Source organism: Gymnoscopelus microlampas (assembly GCF_963454915.1).
Source record: "Gymnoscopelus microlampas genome assembly, chromosome: 7".
Lineage (NCBI taxonomy): Eukaryota > Metazoa > Chordata > Actinopteri > Myctophiformes > Myctophidae > Gymnoscopelus > Gymnoscopelus microlampas.
This window is the reverse complement of record NC_139944.1, coordinates 23,533,262-23,549,055: the sequence shown is the minus strand read 5'-3', so window position 1 is coordinate 23,549,055 and position 15,794 is coordinate 23,533,262. Positions and strand designations below refer to the sequence as shown.

At 40.8% G+C, this 15,794-nt stretch overlaps 2 protein-coding genes across 3 annotated transcripts in view; both read right to left on the bottom strand.

Annotated features, from left to right (window-relative positions):
• The window catches only part of atg7 (ATG7 autophagy related 7 homolog), a 107,172-nt gene extending 102,502 nt beyond the window's left edge, over positions 1–4,670 (bottom strand). Inside the window, exons 1-5 of one of the 2 annotated variants that reach the window (XM_084062119.1) lie at positions 4,188–4,670; positions 2,718–2,932; positions 2,545–2,599; positions 1,970–2,087; positions 344–421 (exon numbers count right to left, since the gene is read on the bottom strand). In XM_084062119.1, the coding sequence (XP_083918245.1) occupies positions 344–421; positions 1,970–2,087; positions 2,545–2,599; positions 2,718–2,892 (426 nt within the window). In that variant the 5' untranslated portion in view covers positions 2,893–2,932; positions 4,188–4,670. The remainder of the gene's footprint in view (positions 1–343; positions 422–1,969; positions 2,088–2,544; positions 2,600–2,717; positions 2,933–4,187) is intronic. The other variant, XM_084062120.1, reaches the window with a different exon arrangement.
• A 4,783-nt stretch (positions 4,671–9,453) lies between these two features.
• Positions 9,454–14,556, bottom strand: hrh1 (histamine receptor H1). The gene is made up of 2 exons (XM_084062146.1): positions 14,501–14,556; positions 9,454–11,870 (listed from the first exon to the last, which is right to left on the bottom strand). The coding sequence occupies exon 2, from the start codon at positions 11,550–11,552 to the stop codon at positions 10,023–10,025; it is 1,530 nt and encodes a 509-aa protein (XP_083918272.1). The 5' UTR covers positions 11,553–11,870; positions 14,501–14,556; the 3' UTR covers positions 9,454–10,022.
• Between the last annotated feature and the right edge of the window lie 1,238 nt (positions 14,557–15,794).

Here is a 15,794-nt window from a genome sequence, read left to right as displayed (position 1 = left end):
GCATGACGCTTGGATAAAATCTGTAGGAGTAATATCAAAAAATGGGTTTTGCACAAATCGGCCTCCTGGTGGCGCTATAACAGGCCCATGTGAAAAATTTGGGGCAGAGGTTCTGAATTGGTATCCAGGGAGTGTGTGCGCACAGTTTCACAGTGACCGGGCCAACGGTGCCGGAGATTAGCTGTTCACAGACAGATGGACACACGGACGGACGGACGGACGGACGGACAGGGGGTAAAACATACTCTCTCGCCATGCCTTCGGCCTGGCGGAGACAATAACAATAGATACGTAAAATTTACCTAAATTCGAAATCTATTCAGGAGATAATGGTGATACTCACTGCGAAGGTCAACAGAATAAATTTAGAGAGGATGGAGGAGTCCTTCAGTGCAGCCCCAGACTGTACAGCATCCCATATCTGTAAAAGGAAAATCAACACAAAGTAGGTCTACAAAATGTGTCACTTAATTTATCCTGCATTTTCGTAGGAAACAGAAAAGGTGATGCATCATGATTTATCACCAAAAACAACTGTGATTAGTTTTTTATGCCACTTGTATACCTCAGATGGTCTGTCTGTCTATCTGTAACAAGTTCCTACTATTATAGATAACATAAGACAGTTCGCCAAATGGCTTTTGTTCTGAAGACAGAATTTAAGAACTCCAAAATAAACAGCTGCAGCTCGCCACTCAGTTCAGAGTACGTCCAATGACAGCAGCTGTGCGGCATGCCCTGGTCTCACTGCAAGACAAACATGCAGATTGGCTGCCCCTTCTTCTTCCTCGTGTCCGGCCATCTTCTATATAACGTCTTTACAGTGTTGGTGCAGGCAAGTGCAGCAGCATACGGTTCCACCAGGTCATCTCCAGTACATTGTGGGGTGTAACTAAGGTAGCTACGTCTCATGAAGTGTTCCATGGTGTGGGGTTCACCACACTCATATGAATCAGAAGTTGTTATTTTCCATTTCTTCATGGATGCCTTATAGCGTCCTTCCCCAAACCCGCAGACGATTCAGTGATTTCCAGACAGCTCAAGGTTGGTTGTGGCCAGCAGCTAAACATTCATCTGGGGTGATGCCTCTCTCTGTCCATCAAGCTGTCTGGCTGCCAAGGCTGTTCCACAGGTTGAACGACTCAGTATTGGACTGTCACAATTATTACATATATTCACCTGATCTCAATTATTTGATATAATCGCAAATATTTTGCAAGGCTGTTCCACTGGTTGAGCCACTCAGTAATAGGACTGACACAATTATGACACAATTATTACATATATTCGCCCGATTTCAATTATTTGATGTAATCGCAATAATTTTGCATTATCATCAGAATCGTTTTCCATTCATCTGCATAAGTTAATATGTTAAAAATAACAAAAACTTTAGAACCGATTTACAAGCTCACAACACGTCGCATTGTGAGCTTGTAAATCGTCTAACTTAAATACTTTGGGGCTCTCCCCCGCCCCACCCCCACCAGAAAATCTCCTGTTTTACAATCTTATTTTTTCTTTCTCTCTCTCCAATCTAGTCGGTATGACAATTGAGTCCTCTCCACACACATTTCTGTGTATTATCACTGCTGCAGTATCCTACTGGCTCACCTACCAGTGAGGAGCCCCCACCAGGAGGACGTAGACGTAGAGACTTCGTCCTACTCCTCCCGCCCAACATTCCCCGCTGACAGGTGCCGCACCAGCCCGTAGGAGTACGTATAGTGACAAATACTGTATCACCCTCCCGATCCAGCTTCCCTCCCCCGAACACGGGCCAAATGTGTTTGTTTAGATGCTCGACAAAGGCAGATGCATAAGTTACTTTACCACTGCGCCACCTGAGCGTTGCCTTTTTCACAGTCTAATGTTGGCAGTTATGTGTATGTATGGTGTGTCTGTGCGTGTGTGCATGGGTGCATGCAATGCATGTGTGGTAAACCTTTCAAATAAGATTTGTTTTTACCTCCTTTGCCTCTTTCTCCAGCAAAGCCTTCTTGTCGGCAGTCTTGAAGGCATCTAGAGTGTTAGTGTTATACAGGGTTCCTACAGCTGGACAGCAACGAGCTGGGGTCCGACCATCTCTGAAGAACACAGCAATGTCTCAGTTCAGTGTTAATCAACAGGGTCAACAGTGTTAATTGAATGGTCATTTTGAATTGACCATGAAATCAGGACCTGATATATAAAGTCAAATGGTGAAATTATGGAAAACCAGCCATGCAAAATGACTGAGAACTTATCATGTAGCTTATCACTGCAGTCATATAACTGTATACAGTGCTTCCTGCTCAGATTTCCACCACAAACCAAAATGCATAAATATGTACAGATTCGTCCCCGGGACTGGGTTCTTACTTGCAAATGGAATGACCAGTAAGTAGTTCACATTATTTAATCTATTGGTCTTGTCATTTCTATATTGCATCTCAAAAGTGAAGAGAAAATAGTAAAACTGCTGTTAGGTATGAACTAATTATCTCTCTCCATGTTTGGCTTCAACTGACATTGTGTTAAAAGTCTATATTATGCTCTACTTACACATCAAATGCACTGAACTCCAAAGTCAGACGTGTGGGTAGGCCAACTGCGTCACCTTTTAGGAGACAAATAGCAGTTGGTTGAATGAAGCATGCAGCGGGTGTTTAAAATGGCTTCTTCAAAGAGCTTCACATTGATAATATGCTGTGTGTGAGTCAAACAGAGTTACCGACCATTGTAGTAGTATCCTTTGATACATTTGGGGCTCTCGTCCAGCCTGTAGTCATTGAGCTTCTTCTGGGTGAGCTGGTGCCAGAAGCCTGCCTCCAGAGCACTGCAGAAGGGAGCAAACTGCAGCTTGGGGGGCTCTGCACTGGAGGACCCTGCTTCATTAGAGCCAGACGCCATTGGAACGTCACTAAAAGACTATGTGACTACGGTGTACAACCTGCAAAAGAAAGCAGTCCCAACTTGTATTACACTCTACCAGGACAGTGCGACAGGAGACAGACTTCAGGGGAAGAAGTAATAGTAATAGAATACATACTACCACTATCCATTGTTGGCTATCCAAATTAAGAAGAGAGAGGAAAAGGGAGGAACCTACAATGGTGCAAACCTAAACACATACAAAACTAATGTGTAAACTAAAAGGGTTGATGACTGCTGCTGAGGCCTCGCTCTCTTACGCATAACCCACAACATTCAATCTGTCAATCAATCATTAATTAAGGCAGCAAATTGAATCAGTCAATGAGCATGACACTCCTAAAGAGAAAGATGTCAGTAGCTAGATGTGTTGACCACATGGAAGTAAGTGTTGTATTACACTTTTATGTGCACATCCTGGGTTGAAGTTATAGTGTTGAAACTTTCTTTTACCAAAATTAAATAGAATTTAAAAAAAAATCAAGACCACATTAATTGCAATGTTGTCAGTATGATTACGTATGGGAGCCTGTGTTGCATCATGTACTTCCCTATCTCCACCCTTGGCTTCCTGTCTCTACACTCTCCTGTATAAAAAAATAAAGCAAAAAAAGAAATCCGTAAAATAAAACAAGTAACACCCATAACACTTGTTGCAGTAAATGTGTCTTTTATTATGTAGACCTATATTGTGATCTTTACACGAGCCAGCCATAAAATGCTGTAGTGTTGTGTCTGATGATGAATATCATAATGGTGGGTAAACCATGTAACCTGATCACTGATTAGCTTCATTACTTTGATTAGGTGCTGATTGCAGTAGGCACCGAATGCACGCAAGAACTCAAATCAGAGTGACAGGAATTAAATGTTGACAGCTGCCACTAAAACGTTATTTTCACACAAGCCCTCTTCACCAGAAACCCCCCACCCTCCTTTACTACTCGTTTATATGATATTTTTGCTATGTATTATATATTTGTCAGTCATTAAATGTTTTGATGAAATGAATACACTTGGACCCCAATGGAAACAAGCCATAGTGCTTTCTTGCGTTTTAATCATGTTAGCAGACCTTGCATAGAACTGTACTTTCTGTGCTTTTTTTTGCAAACTGTTAATAAAGTATTCAATAAAAAAACGTCATATCGTGAGGCTGAATCCCTCATGCTGTATTTAAAAGCGATTTCCAGAGGTTTTGAACAATAACAAGGCGTGTATTTACTTAGCCTTTCACAAGCTATTTAACTCACAATTTCACAAATGCTACTTACCACCAGAAAGCCTCACTTCCTGGTCCAGATCATGTGATCACAGCAGCAGACTGTCAATAAAGCGATGCACTCTGGGTAGCCTAGGATGACAGCAGCTGAAGCTAACGTTATTAGCTCTTTACCTACTGTGGTCTACGGAGCCAGTACCATGGAGTAGAACAAAAAGTACCAGAATAAAAACAAGAACACGATAACAAAGAAAAAAGAGAAAACTGACAAGAAACGATACGCGCCGCTCCTTTTCATTTCGCAGGCAGCAAATGGACGCTACCGTTGATGGTTAATGCTGCTGCATAGAGAGGTTTTAGCGCGTAATGCAACCATAGAGTTAAAAATAACAACTTATAAAAGGGTCGAAACGTTCAAGAATTCTTCTTTCTTTTTGACAGTAACTGGTTAACGTGGGGCAGCCTTTCTGCAGCTAACTGGCTATGCCCATAGAGTTATATGGCTCTGCCCAGGGCAGCTCAGGAGGACATTCGAGTTTAGTCACATTCTTCAGTTAGATCCATTGGATGGATCAACCTAACACTGTAGCCCCGCCCGCACGTCAAACAACCTTGACCAAGCCTTTATTATTTATGTTTGATTATAAGGTTCTCTCACTCAGTGGTGGAAAAAGTGCTCACATTTTTTACTTAGTAAAAGTATCAATACTGCAAGGTAGAAGTACTCTTGTTACAAGTAAAAGTCCGGAATTCAAAATGTACTTCAGTAAAATTACAAAAGTATTAGTATTATATCAACATTTTTGGTACTTAAAGTACCAAAAGTAGAAAGTACTCATTGTGCAGAATGACCCATTTCACAAGTTCAATATATATATATATGTATTAAAAATCTTTTGAAAATTGCCGATCTACAAGCTCATGTGATGCATTGTGAGCTTGTAGATCGGCTATTTTCAAATGGCTGAAATGTATATATAGGGCTGAAGTGGATAATGTCTGTTTTGTAATAATCAAAATCAAAATCTACAAAGTAACTATAGTAATTCAAGTTTTCAAATAATTGTAGTGGAGTAAATAAAAGTACAATATTTGCCTCTGAGATGTAGTGGAGTAGAAGTAAAAGTAGCCTAATGAAAATTTCTTTAGTAAAGTAAAAATGCCTCAAAATTGTACTTACTGTAAGTACAGTACTTGAGTAAATGTACTTAGTTACATGTACTTTACACCACTGATCACACATAAGGCTTTCTCATTTGTTAAAGAAAGGGAGTGAAATTGCAGTACTTCTCTGTATTTTATGCCAGTCCTTAATCTCTACATTATTTAATGTTATAATTTTCCTAGGGCTGGAGTGGCAAAGGTTCTATCATGTGCCCACTAGACTAGATTACACTGTACTTCAAGTCAGAAAATAGAGGCCAATAAAAATATGTAACAATGTTAACGCAAGCAGCCTTATAAGAACCCAGAAACAGATTAACTATCATAACACAGAGCACAGTATTTCTTTGGTAGATAAACATTGTTCAAATGCCTTTTTATCCCCATAAAATGTAGCCAGTGAGCTGTTTTGTTTAGACAGGGTCATTGAGATGTAATTTAAGGACTACGTATGTTGAGAATAGGCCACTGCTGATTAGCCTGTTAAAGGACACTTTGCACAGACATGTCATTAGCAGGGTAAAGACAGCTCCAGCTATTAAATGAAAATTATATTATAATCTGTCAGAGCCAGCACTGACAATAGTCAATAGTATTCTCAATGCTTGCAAACTAACACATACATTAAAAGTAATAGCTGCAGCTGTTATGTGTGTCAGAAGGGTCCATTTTAAGTAGACCAAAGAAAAAGGCTGACTGACACTACATTGAAACTGAATAATATTTTTGTATTGATTTAATACTTTATTTGTCAGAAATGTAAACAGCACATGGTACAGTAAGACGTTAAGACTAAAAGGATAACACAAAAATGTCCTGGGGCCTTGTTTTGATTGTGGCATGTATTAAATCCATCAACATAGCATACAAATAATACACAATAATACATCATCGACATCATCAACAAATACAAACACTATATGTACAAAATATGTTCAAAGTGTGCATCTAGCATTTTCAAGATTTTCATAACATTTTCCGCAACCATCCTATTGTTGTTGGCAGATCCACTTAGATAAACTATTCATGATGTCTGTTCTAAGAGGGCATCTGCCTCCAGTCCTCTCCCACATAAAAAATACTCAAACAAACACACATACATTGTGCTGCTACTTATTTTAATGTCCCCACAGTAAAAAACAAACAAAAAAACAGCATATTCAGGGAGTATCATAGCAACTTTGTTGTGTTGTTGTCTTGTACTGAATCACTGTATAATGAAATAATCTTTAATATTGAATCATAAGCGTGGCATTCCTGTTGACAGCATTGTAGTGTTGTGAAAATACAGATTGGTATCCTTATTCTAACCTCAACCTGCCAGCTGGTATTTGTAGCCTACCCTAGATAGTATCAGCCTTTAAACTGTGAGCTGGTTTGCAGGTACATAGAATGTACACATTTATGGACATATCATTTAGTAGTGCAGAGTGTACCACTGTACCTAACCTGTCTAATGACATCTATTCACCTCCTGGCCACGCTATACAGTATAACCGCTTCTTATCACTACTCTGAAGATACTGTAGATATGCACAGTTAGGAAACAAAAAAGGAAATAGCATTGTTACAACCAGGCCCAGGAACCCTCTAGTGTTGCATGACTAGCACCACTATAGACTCCACAAGTGTCAGGTACAGTATGTGACTGGACGGATGTGATACCATTCTTCGATGGGAAATTCCACAGGGTTTTGCTGATGGTGTCGGAAAATGATAACCCCTCGCCTTCATAAGGGTTCCTGTAGAGTTTACATTAGACTAACTTTGTAGATGAAGGCATTGTCATTTGGGTCAGAGATTACTCCCTTTGGGATACACATTCTTGAGAGAGAGCGCACAGAGATGTAATTGTTGCTTTGACATACTGGCATTTGTGTTGACATTACAATACCAGGAACTTTCATCTCCAAACAGAGCGGTCAGAGCTTCTAATTCCAAGTGTAAGCATCAGGCACTTGTATTTGGTCAGCACACACTAAAATCCTCAGTGCTATTATAACTCAGAGTATACAAATGGAACCAAATGGACCCTCACGCCACGGTCCACATCAAACCTTTCGGTGACTGCACTTTACCGACTCCAATGATCCCAAAACACACACTCACACACACATGCATGCAGCATGCACCCACGCACATGCACACACATTAAGTAATTCCTGTTCGTCTCACCATCCCTTCCTGCTCAGTACAACCCACTTTTATCTCTCGGATCAGAGCAAATTCAAAACCGTTTTGTGTTCATTATACACATAGGAAACATTATGGGTTTCACATCCAAGTTTCTGTGTAGAGATAAACATGGCAACACAGTATTCAAGACTATTCCAAGAACTGTAAGAATCGCACATTAAAAGTATCACAAGATTGGAATAGTATGACATTTATTGAACATTACAGATGTAAAAAAAAAAGGGGGTGGCACACCATTAGAATTGGTTGGTTATTATGACTCCATGTTAATTTTAAAACAAAACATTCACATTTCATTCACCACACGGTAACATTATTCTAATGGGAAAACAGGCTGCTAGGCAATGCGTTGATGGAAGCACTGTGCATGTGTTCAGTATTCAATTTAATGGGAGTTGTTGTATTGAGCACACTGTGTGGAGCCCAGGGCCACAAAGAAGACAGAGAGACAGCTGGGCAGAGATTGGATGTGCCAATATCTCCCCTCCTTGTGGCAGACCTGGAGCGAGGTGAACAGCAGTATCATCAGCAATTAAGCTGACCTATTTGAGGCTGACTACCCTGCTCACTCAACAGATAGTAAGGTGCTTTTTAAGCAGGGGAACAAATGGACACTATGGTAGGTAAGAGTTAGACTGATGTTGTTCAAGAGATGTCACAGCACATTGAGGATTATTGAAAATTGGAATTACTGACTGTGATCTGTGGATTGAAACATTCATAGCATATTATGAACAAGTAACCAACACAGTATATCTGCAGTACAACTAGCATCTATCAAAAGATTGGTGACAAGAAGTGATTCAAGGATTTAAGGAGTGCTGGAGGGTGAGGTAGAGTCTGAAGAAGTGAGTTTTCAGACTGTGGTGGAAAATGGGGAGTGAGAGTGCAGTCGAGAGGGGACTGTCATTCCACAGCTTCAAAGCCAGGAGAGAGAAGAGTGAAGTCAAGGATGCTTGATGCTTGGAGAATTGGCCCGGGTGTCTTAGGGAGGGGATGGACACACATCCGGTGTTAGCTGACCTGAGTGTGTGGGAAGGGGTTGATCATGTCCTGAAGGTAAGGAGCAGCCCTGCCCTTGATTGCCTTGTTGTAGGTCATCACCAGTATCGTTGTGTATCCACAGAAATACAGCTTTAACTAAACTGAACCTAATGTGGAAAACAGCAGAAAAATCCTTCCTGGGGGGAAATGCTTGACAGACACTCCCCAAAGATTGAATTTCCTGCACAAGCAGGAATAAGGGGACTGAGTAACCGTTACTTAATGGACTACTTAAAAGTGTGCTCATTTGAAAAAACAATACATAAATAAAAGAGACATTTGAGCTGAAAATGCGTGGAAATCCTTGACTAAGCTAGAGCGTATTTTGACGAACTTGTACAGTTTGCAAAAGTACACATAAACAATGTTGATGTTACACATTTTGTACTCAAAAGAAAAGACTCCAAGACATATTGTGGAACGAGACTTCCGCGATGATGATGATGATAATGATGGTGATGATGTGACAAGGACAATAATGATGATGATGGTTGTGAAAATGTGTCAAGATGCTGCCAACATTGGCTAACTATGTCTCTTTTTTTGATGATGCCATTGTCGGCTATGCACTGTATATTTGACATGAGGTTGCTGAACCTTGTTGGTGAGATGTAACTGTTGTTCTGAAACTCAGCACTTTATACATGTGTACGTGTACCACTGTTGTTTTCTCTGAGTCCTCTCACAACAGTTACCCTGCCCCAAGGCTTTTTCCATTTCATCTTGTATGTCTTGCTGCAAAACCAATTGCCCTCCAGGGACAACTAATGATGAAAGTTTGAGTAGAGTAAAGTTGAGTTTTTTGTCCTCTAGCTCACAGTCACTATGGGTCAGGCCACAGCGTGAATCATGAACTCACATCTGGTGGTTCAACAGATAACATTAACATTCTTTTATCATCTTGGTGGTACGAATCCAATTATCGGCAAAACTTTTTTTTTTTTTACATTTTCTATAATCTTACCATCCAGGACAAGAGAGAAAATATCTCATTTGTATTCAAGGGGTTTTGTCTGAGACAAATCCTTGTATAATTAGTGCACAACAGAAAAGCAAAATAACATTACATTCAGACATTATACTCAATAGTCATCGAGTCTAAGACGATGTGCAGTAGTTTACAAAAATCAAGATTTAAAATAAATAGCACTGTTTACTTGAAGAATAAATACAGTTGTACTGAAAGTAGCCTACCCAAATGAGGGTAGAGATATTGAAGACAAGGACATTTTGAACATTCAAAGCCTTTCATTAATTCAATATGAAGCCCATGTCTGATTTAGACTGTTGCCCCTTAAGTCATCAAAAAAGGTTCAAAGGGAACTACTCAAAAATAGTGGGAATATCAGATCTACAAGCTCACAACAAGTCACAATTGTACACATTGTGAGCTTGTTTATCTGATAGTTTCACTAATTTCTTTATTGTACAACTAAGTATATACAGTAGGGCTTTAGTGGTTAAAGTATTCTGTAAGAAGCTGTCATTGGCATTTGGGTATATGCAGGATCTTTTTGAACACCCTTTTAAAGTTTCCATTGCAGATGGGGTATATAAAGGGGTTGAGTGTTGAGTTGATGTATCCCAGCCATATCGTGAACATGTGAAGATCATGATGGACACATTCCGGACAGAATGCCATCACCAGGAAGGCAATGAAGTATGGTATCCAACACAACATGAAGGCAGCGATGATGAATCCCAGCTGCTTGGCTGCCTTGTGTTCCTTACGGATCCTCAGGCTTTGCAAGCGTTGTCGTGACTGGTCCACGAACCTCTGCCAGTTCTGCTTTAGAGTTGCACCATTTTCCGGGTCCACTTTGGTGTCCTCACCTCCTTCCTCTGTCCAAGGAGATTGGTTAAAGTCATTGTTGTACAGCACAGTAGCGTACCTCTGCACATCTGATAGCTGACTTATGTCACAGAAACCGCTCACGGAGTTTGACACGGTTACGTGACAATCACTTATGGATAGGTAGAGTCTGTCGGACTGGTTCTCCTCTGAGCAGACAGTGTCCTTCAGCATGACCGGCTCATTCAGAGGAATCACAATGTCAGGCTGCTTCGCCCTGGGATTTAAGCGCTTCTCTTTTCTCAACCTTCCAAGTCGTTTTGTTGACATGGCGAGCAGTGATGTCTTTTGGCCTTTGACACCAGTTTTCCCACTCGATTCGAACCGATTTTGACCTTTGTCTGTATCCTCGAGAGAATCTAACTGCTCTAGAGTGCTATGATCCAGTAAACTGCCTTTTCTAAAATATTCCACCAATGCATTACTGTCCAGTTTGAATGATTTATAACCAATGCTTTCAAGCATCTGAGGTTGGCCATTTTCACCAAATGAATCCCCTGGATGGATGATTCTCTCTCTGTGCCTGAGATGCTGCCTGACTGCCAAGAAAATATTTAGGTAAAACCATAGCATCAAAATTGACGGTACATAGAAGTTGAACACAGCTGTTATAACCTTAAACCAGGTAACAAAGCGGAAATCTGTATCACACTTGTTCTCTGCCTCAGGCTTCAGGTCCACGTGGGTGAAAGACCTCCACCCTAAAATAGGGATGATCCACATAATTGACAGAAGCCAGGCCAGAGAAATCATTATGCCAGCCTTTCCCCGAGTCCGGTATTTCAGGTACTTCAGTGGCTGTCTCACAGATCGGTACCGATCCAAACACAGGATGAACACACTAAAAATGGAGGCTGTGCTGGCCACATAGTCCGTGATCAGCCAAAACTGGCAAAAGGCACGGCCTAGTGTCCACTCCTCCTCCAGCAAGTAAAACAAGTTCAGCGGCATCACCGTGGTCCCCACTACCAGATCGGCCACAGACAGGCTGACGATGTAGAGGTTCCCCACAGTGTGCAGGCTCTTCTCTTTCTTCACGGCATACAGAACCAGGAGGTTCATGATGATGGTGAGGAGACACAGGAGTCCCAGGAATACGCCCAACACCCCAACAGTTGTGGAAGTGGCCATCAACGGAGAGGGTGTTATTAGTCCTGTCATCGTCAAAGAGACCACTCGAGCACTGGTTGTGGTTACTGTTGTAATGGTTGTGGAGGAGAAGTGAGTCTGAGGAGAACACAGTGCCAGATTCCATCGCGGTTGCTGGAATGGTAGTTTCTACATCCACTCACATGATGGAACACTGAAGGTCACCATCTCTTCAAGTGTGGTGGGTTAGTACCCCAAATGGTGCAGTAGTGTACTGTTTTTTGAGGTTTCCATCTGCATGGGTTTGTATTTTTTCAAGCTCGGCTTTAGGCTATGTAGAGTATTGTCCAGTAGTTTGACTGTATGTCAATAAGTCCACATGTTAAACACCTGGGGGAAAAAAGAGAAAGTTACAAGTTAAGTCACTGTGCGTATAGTAAACTGTATAGGTAATGTATTGCCATACAATATGAATGTAATAAAGGCTTTTAATATGTACAACTAGCAATGTGATGTGTTGTGAGCTTGTAGATCTGCTATTTCTGCCGAATGTTCGCCTATTATGACATGCCCAGAATAGGGATGCTAGGGGTCATGTGGTGTCTGTGCCTAAACATTTCCAACATAAAGTCAACACCAAGTCTCTCTCTCTTTTTCTCTCTCTTTTTTTCCACTTTTTTTTTCTCAGTCACACACACATGCCAGTTGACCTTATGTATGTCCCTGATACTCTCAAGTGTTGGGTGGCAAACAATAACAGAATAACAAACAATAAAGCACGCACACATCGACTCACTTAAAGTGGTCTGATGAAGAGCCAAGAGGCTCAAAGCGGCACGTCCAATACATTTTTAAGCTTTAGAGCATGACCCAGTGTGTGGACTTTATTCTTTTTAAACAATAACACAATAACAGAACACATGCTTTCTCTTTGACCCTGATTGTATAATTTCTATGGTTAGAAATGTCTCAAGACACTGACAGAGGCAGGAACAATGCTGTTATCTGGTGGCTTTTGCATTTGGAACACTCATAATTCACCAAACAGACATGCAGGAAACAATATTTTTTAATGAAGACAGATCACGCGGCAAAATTCCACGTGATGTTATTTCAACATCTATATAATATAAAAATGTACCCGTACTCTGAGAGATTTTATTGTGGAACTTCAATATAAGAGAAATTCAGTGAAAGTATTTTTTCGTATCTTTCGTAACTTCAGACAAATTGTCACGAAATAAATGCCCTTATTTTGACAATATAAAAATTTACGAGACAGCTAGTACAGTATAATGTGACTGCTTCTGTGTATAGTCGTGGACTAGTCTTTCAATTAATACTTCAGGAAAATTAGTTTCTGAAGAAGAATATACATCTGCAAGTATGTGAAAACTATTGTCCAACATGGACACCTCAAATGAGACTGCATCCCCTCTTCCCAAAAGAGAGAGAATTGCAAGTAATCTACACCACTGGTTCTCAAAGTGAGGTCCTACACTGTGTCTACCTTTCTGTCTTTGTCCTCCCCCCAATACACATTCACTCACACACACACACACACACACACACACACACACACACACACACACACACACACACACACACACACACACACACACACACACACACACACACACACACACACACACACACACACACACACACACACACACACCAGCTCCCTCTCTCTTCATGGCTATTAGCTCTGATGACACAGGAGGAGGAAAACAAAAAGCACATTAGTCTCAAGTGTTTTTCACAGGATAATTAACAGTAGCATGGACAGGAGGGCTCTACAACTTCATCAGAGAACATTAATCACACATGCATTATAAACACTGCTCTGAGATTCGCACAATGCTCCATGTGCATGCATGATATCACTGCAATTAAACTATAACCAATAAATACATATAGAGAGACAAGACAAGCAGTTAAGGAAAGCAATTTGTCTACAGAGTAATACAATTTTAAAGATTTTAATCAAGCAAACCTTTGATGACATTTGAAGTTACTACATTATACTACTTTAAAGAGCCATATGTTGCAGCAGATACTTTGAGCCCTATTAATTTAGAAACTGGACCAAATTTCACAATTAGAAATACCATGATAGGCTATTCTTTCACCATGTTTAGCTGCTATACAACTGCCTTCTCAACACAAATATTTAGGAAGATAATTAGGCTACTCACCAAATTGACAAAGCTAACGGGAGAAATAATTATATTTACTCTGTTAATCTGTGCCAGAGAAGGGCAGACATTTATTTAACCCATTAGTGATCATATGATCATTGCCACATTGATTTAATTGTGAGGGTTGATATACATTAGTCCAGGGGTCTTCAACCTTTTTCAGGCCAAGGACCCCCTAGCTGAGAGAGAGATGAAGCAGGGACCCCTTCTTTGTTGTATAAAATTGTGTTTCAGATTAAACTTTTTTTCCACTTGGTCTGCTCTTTTTTCCCCTCTAACACAGTAGCCTATACCAAAAATAGCCGATCTACAAGCACCACCTCGCAGTGCAAGGAGAGCTTAGATCTGCTACTTTTGTAAAAAAAAAAAAAAAAAATCCTATCACACAAAAGATTTGGTGCCCCCCCCTGTAGTAAATCTGAGGACCCCCTAGGGGTCCCGGACCCCCTGTTGAAGACCCCTGCATTCGTCAATCTTTCCCATTTATCTGTAGCCTACGCCTATCAATCAAAATGAATATTGTCGCTCGTGTGAAATGGGCTGCAGGTGCATCATGCACTGTACACAATTCCACCTGTTGAATGAATGAAAACATTATAACTCTGTAGGGGACTCGTTTACTTTTTAGACGCTTCTCGTGCCTTCAAATATAGGGCGAGGGCGAGGCGAATAAAAGATAGCCTATGTATGGAACACTTTATTGTGTTACGGGAATAAAAATATTAGGCTACGGAAAAAATATACATTTAATGGAAAGAACGACATATCACATATCCTATAGTAAAAACGAACGAACAGGGTGATCTGTTCAAAACTTACCGCATTCATTTTTTAAAGTTCTTAATTCCGTCATCATGAAATCTCCACCAGCCAAAATAGTCCAAGAATAAAGTCATAGAACGTTGCGCCAGCGCCAAGGTCGCACCAATGCTCTCTCTCTCTCTCTCTCTCTCTCTCTCTCTCTCTCTCTCTCTCTCTCTCTCTCTCTCTCTCTCTCTCTCTCTCTCTCTCTCCCTCCCTCCTCTGTGTGTGTGTGTGTGTATGTGTGTGTGTGTGTGTGTGTGTGTGTGTGTGTGTGTGTGTGTGTGTGTGTGTGTGTGTCTCTCTCTCTCTCTCTCTCTCTCTCTCTCTCTCTCTCTCTCTCTCTCTCTCTCTCTCTCTCTCTCTCTCTGTCTCTCTGTCTCTCTCTCTCTCTCTCTGTGTCTCTCTCTCTACTTCCCCCCCCTCTCTCTCTCTCTCTCTCTCTCTCTCTCTCTCTCTCTCTCTCTCTCTCTCTCTGTCTCTGCTCTCTCTCTCTAGCTCTAGCTCTCTCACTCTCATTCTCTCGCCCCTATAAAGGACATTATGACATAGAACTTCCAGAAATAATATCCGGCTGAATATAATTACGTGTACAAAACATACCCTACTCTCGTTGGTGTTGTTATCAAATTGGCTAAATACATAAATTATAGCCTAATGATTCGGACTCAGTCCAGATGATGTAGCCTTGCCTATGTCTATGGCCTACAGACATAGAGTTATTTGTCTGTGGGCTAACATTTCTTATTTGTTAGTTCAACTTCTAACCCTGAGGGGACTTTGATATAGAGGCCAACCTGTGACTATATTTGTTCATACCTGGCCCCATATATAATAATAATAATAATAATAATAAGGGTAATAATAATAATAATAATTATTATTATTATTATAATAGCTTGAATTTATATAGCCCCTTTCATAAACCCAAGGACACTTTACATCAAAAACAATGAACAATAAACAAACAAATAACCAAACAAAACAACAACCAACTATTCACCATAAGCCTGAGAGAATAGGTGAAAAGAGTCTTAAAAGAGTCCAGTGTTGGAGCATGGCGAATCCCTATTGGGAGAGAGTTCCATAGGGTGGGGGCTGCCACACTGAAGGCTCTGTCCCCCAAGGTTTGCTTGTTTGTTCTGGGGACAGAAATTGTTCTGGGGACAGAAAGGAGGTCCAAGTCTGTGGACCTTAGGTTCCGTGACAGAGTCGATATATGGAGGCCTGAGAGGTACTGTGGAGCCAGGGCGTTTTGACGTTTGCCAACTCTGCTAAAGTAGGCTAACACAACAGCTTCTGTACATAATCC

What these genes read in the sequence shown, in the direction of transcription:
- hrh1 (XM_084062146.1), bottom strand. Translation starts at nt 11,552, where the DNA reads ATGACAGGACTAATAACACCCTCTCCGTTGATGGCCACTTCCACAACT.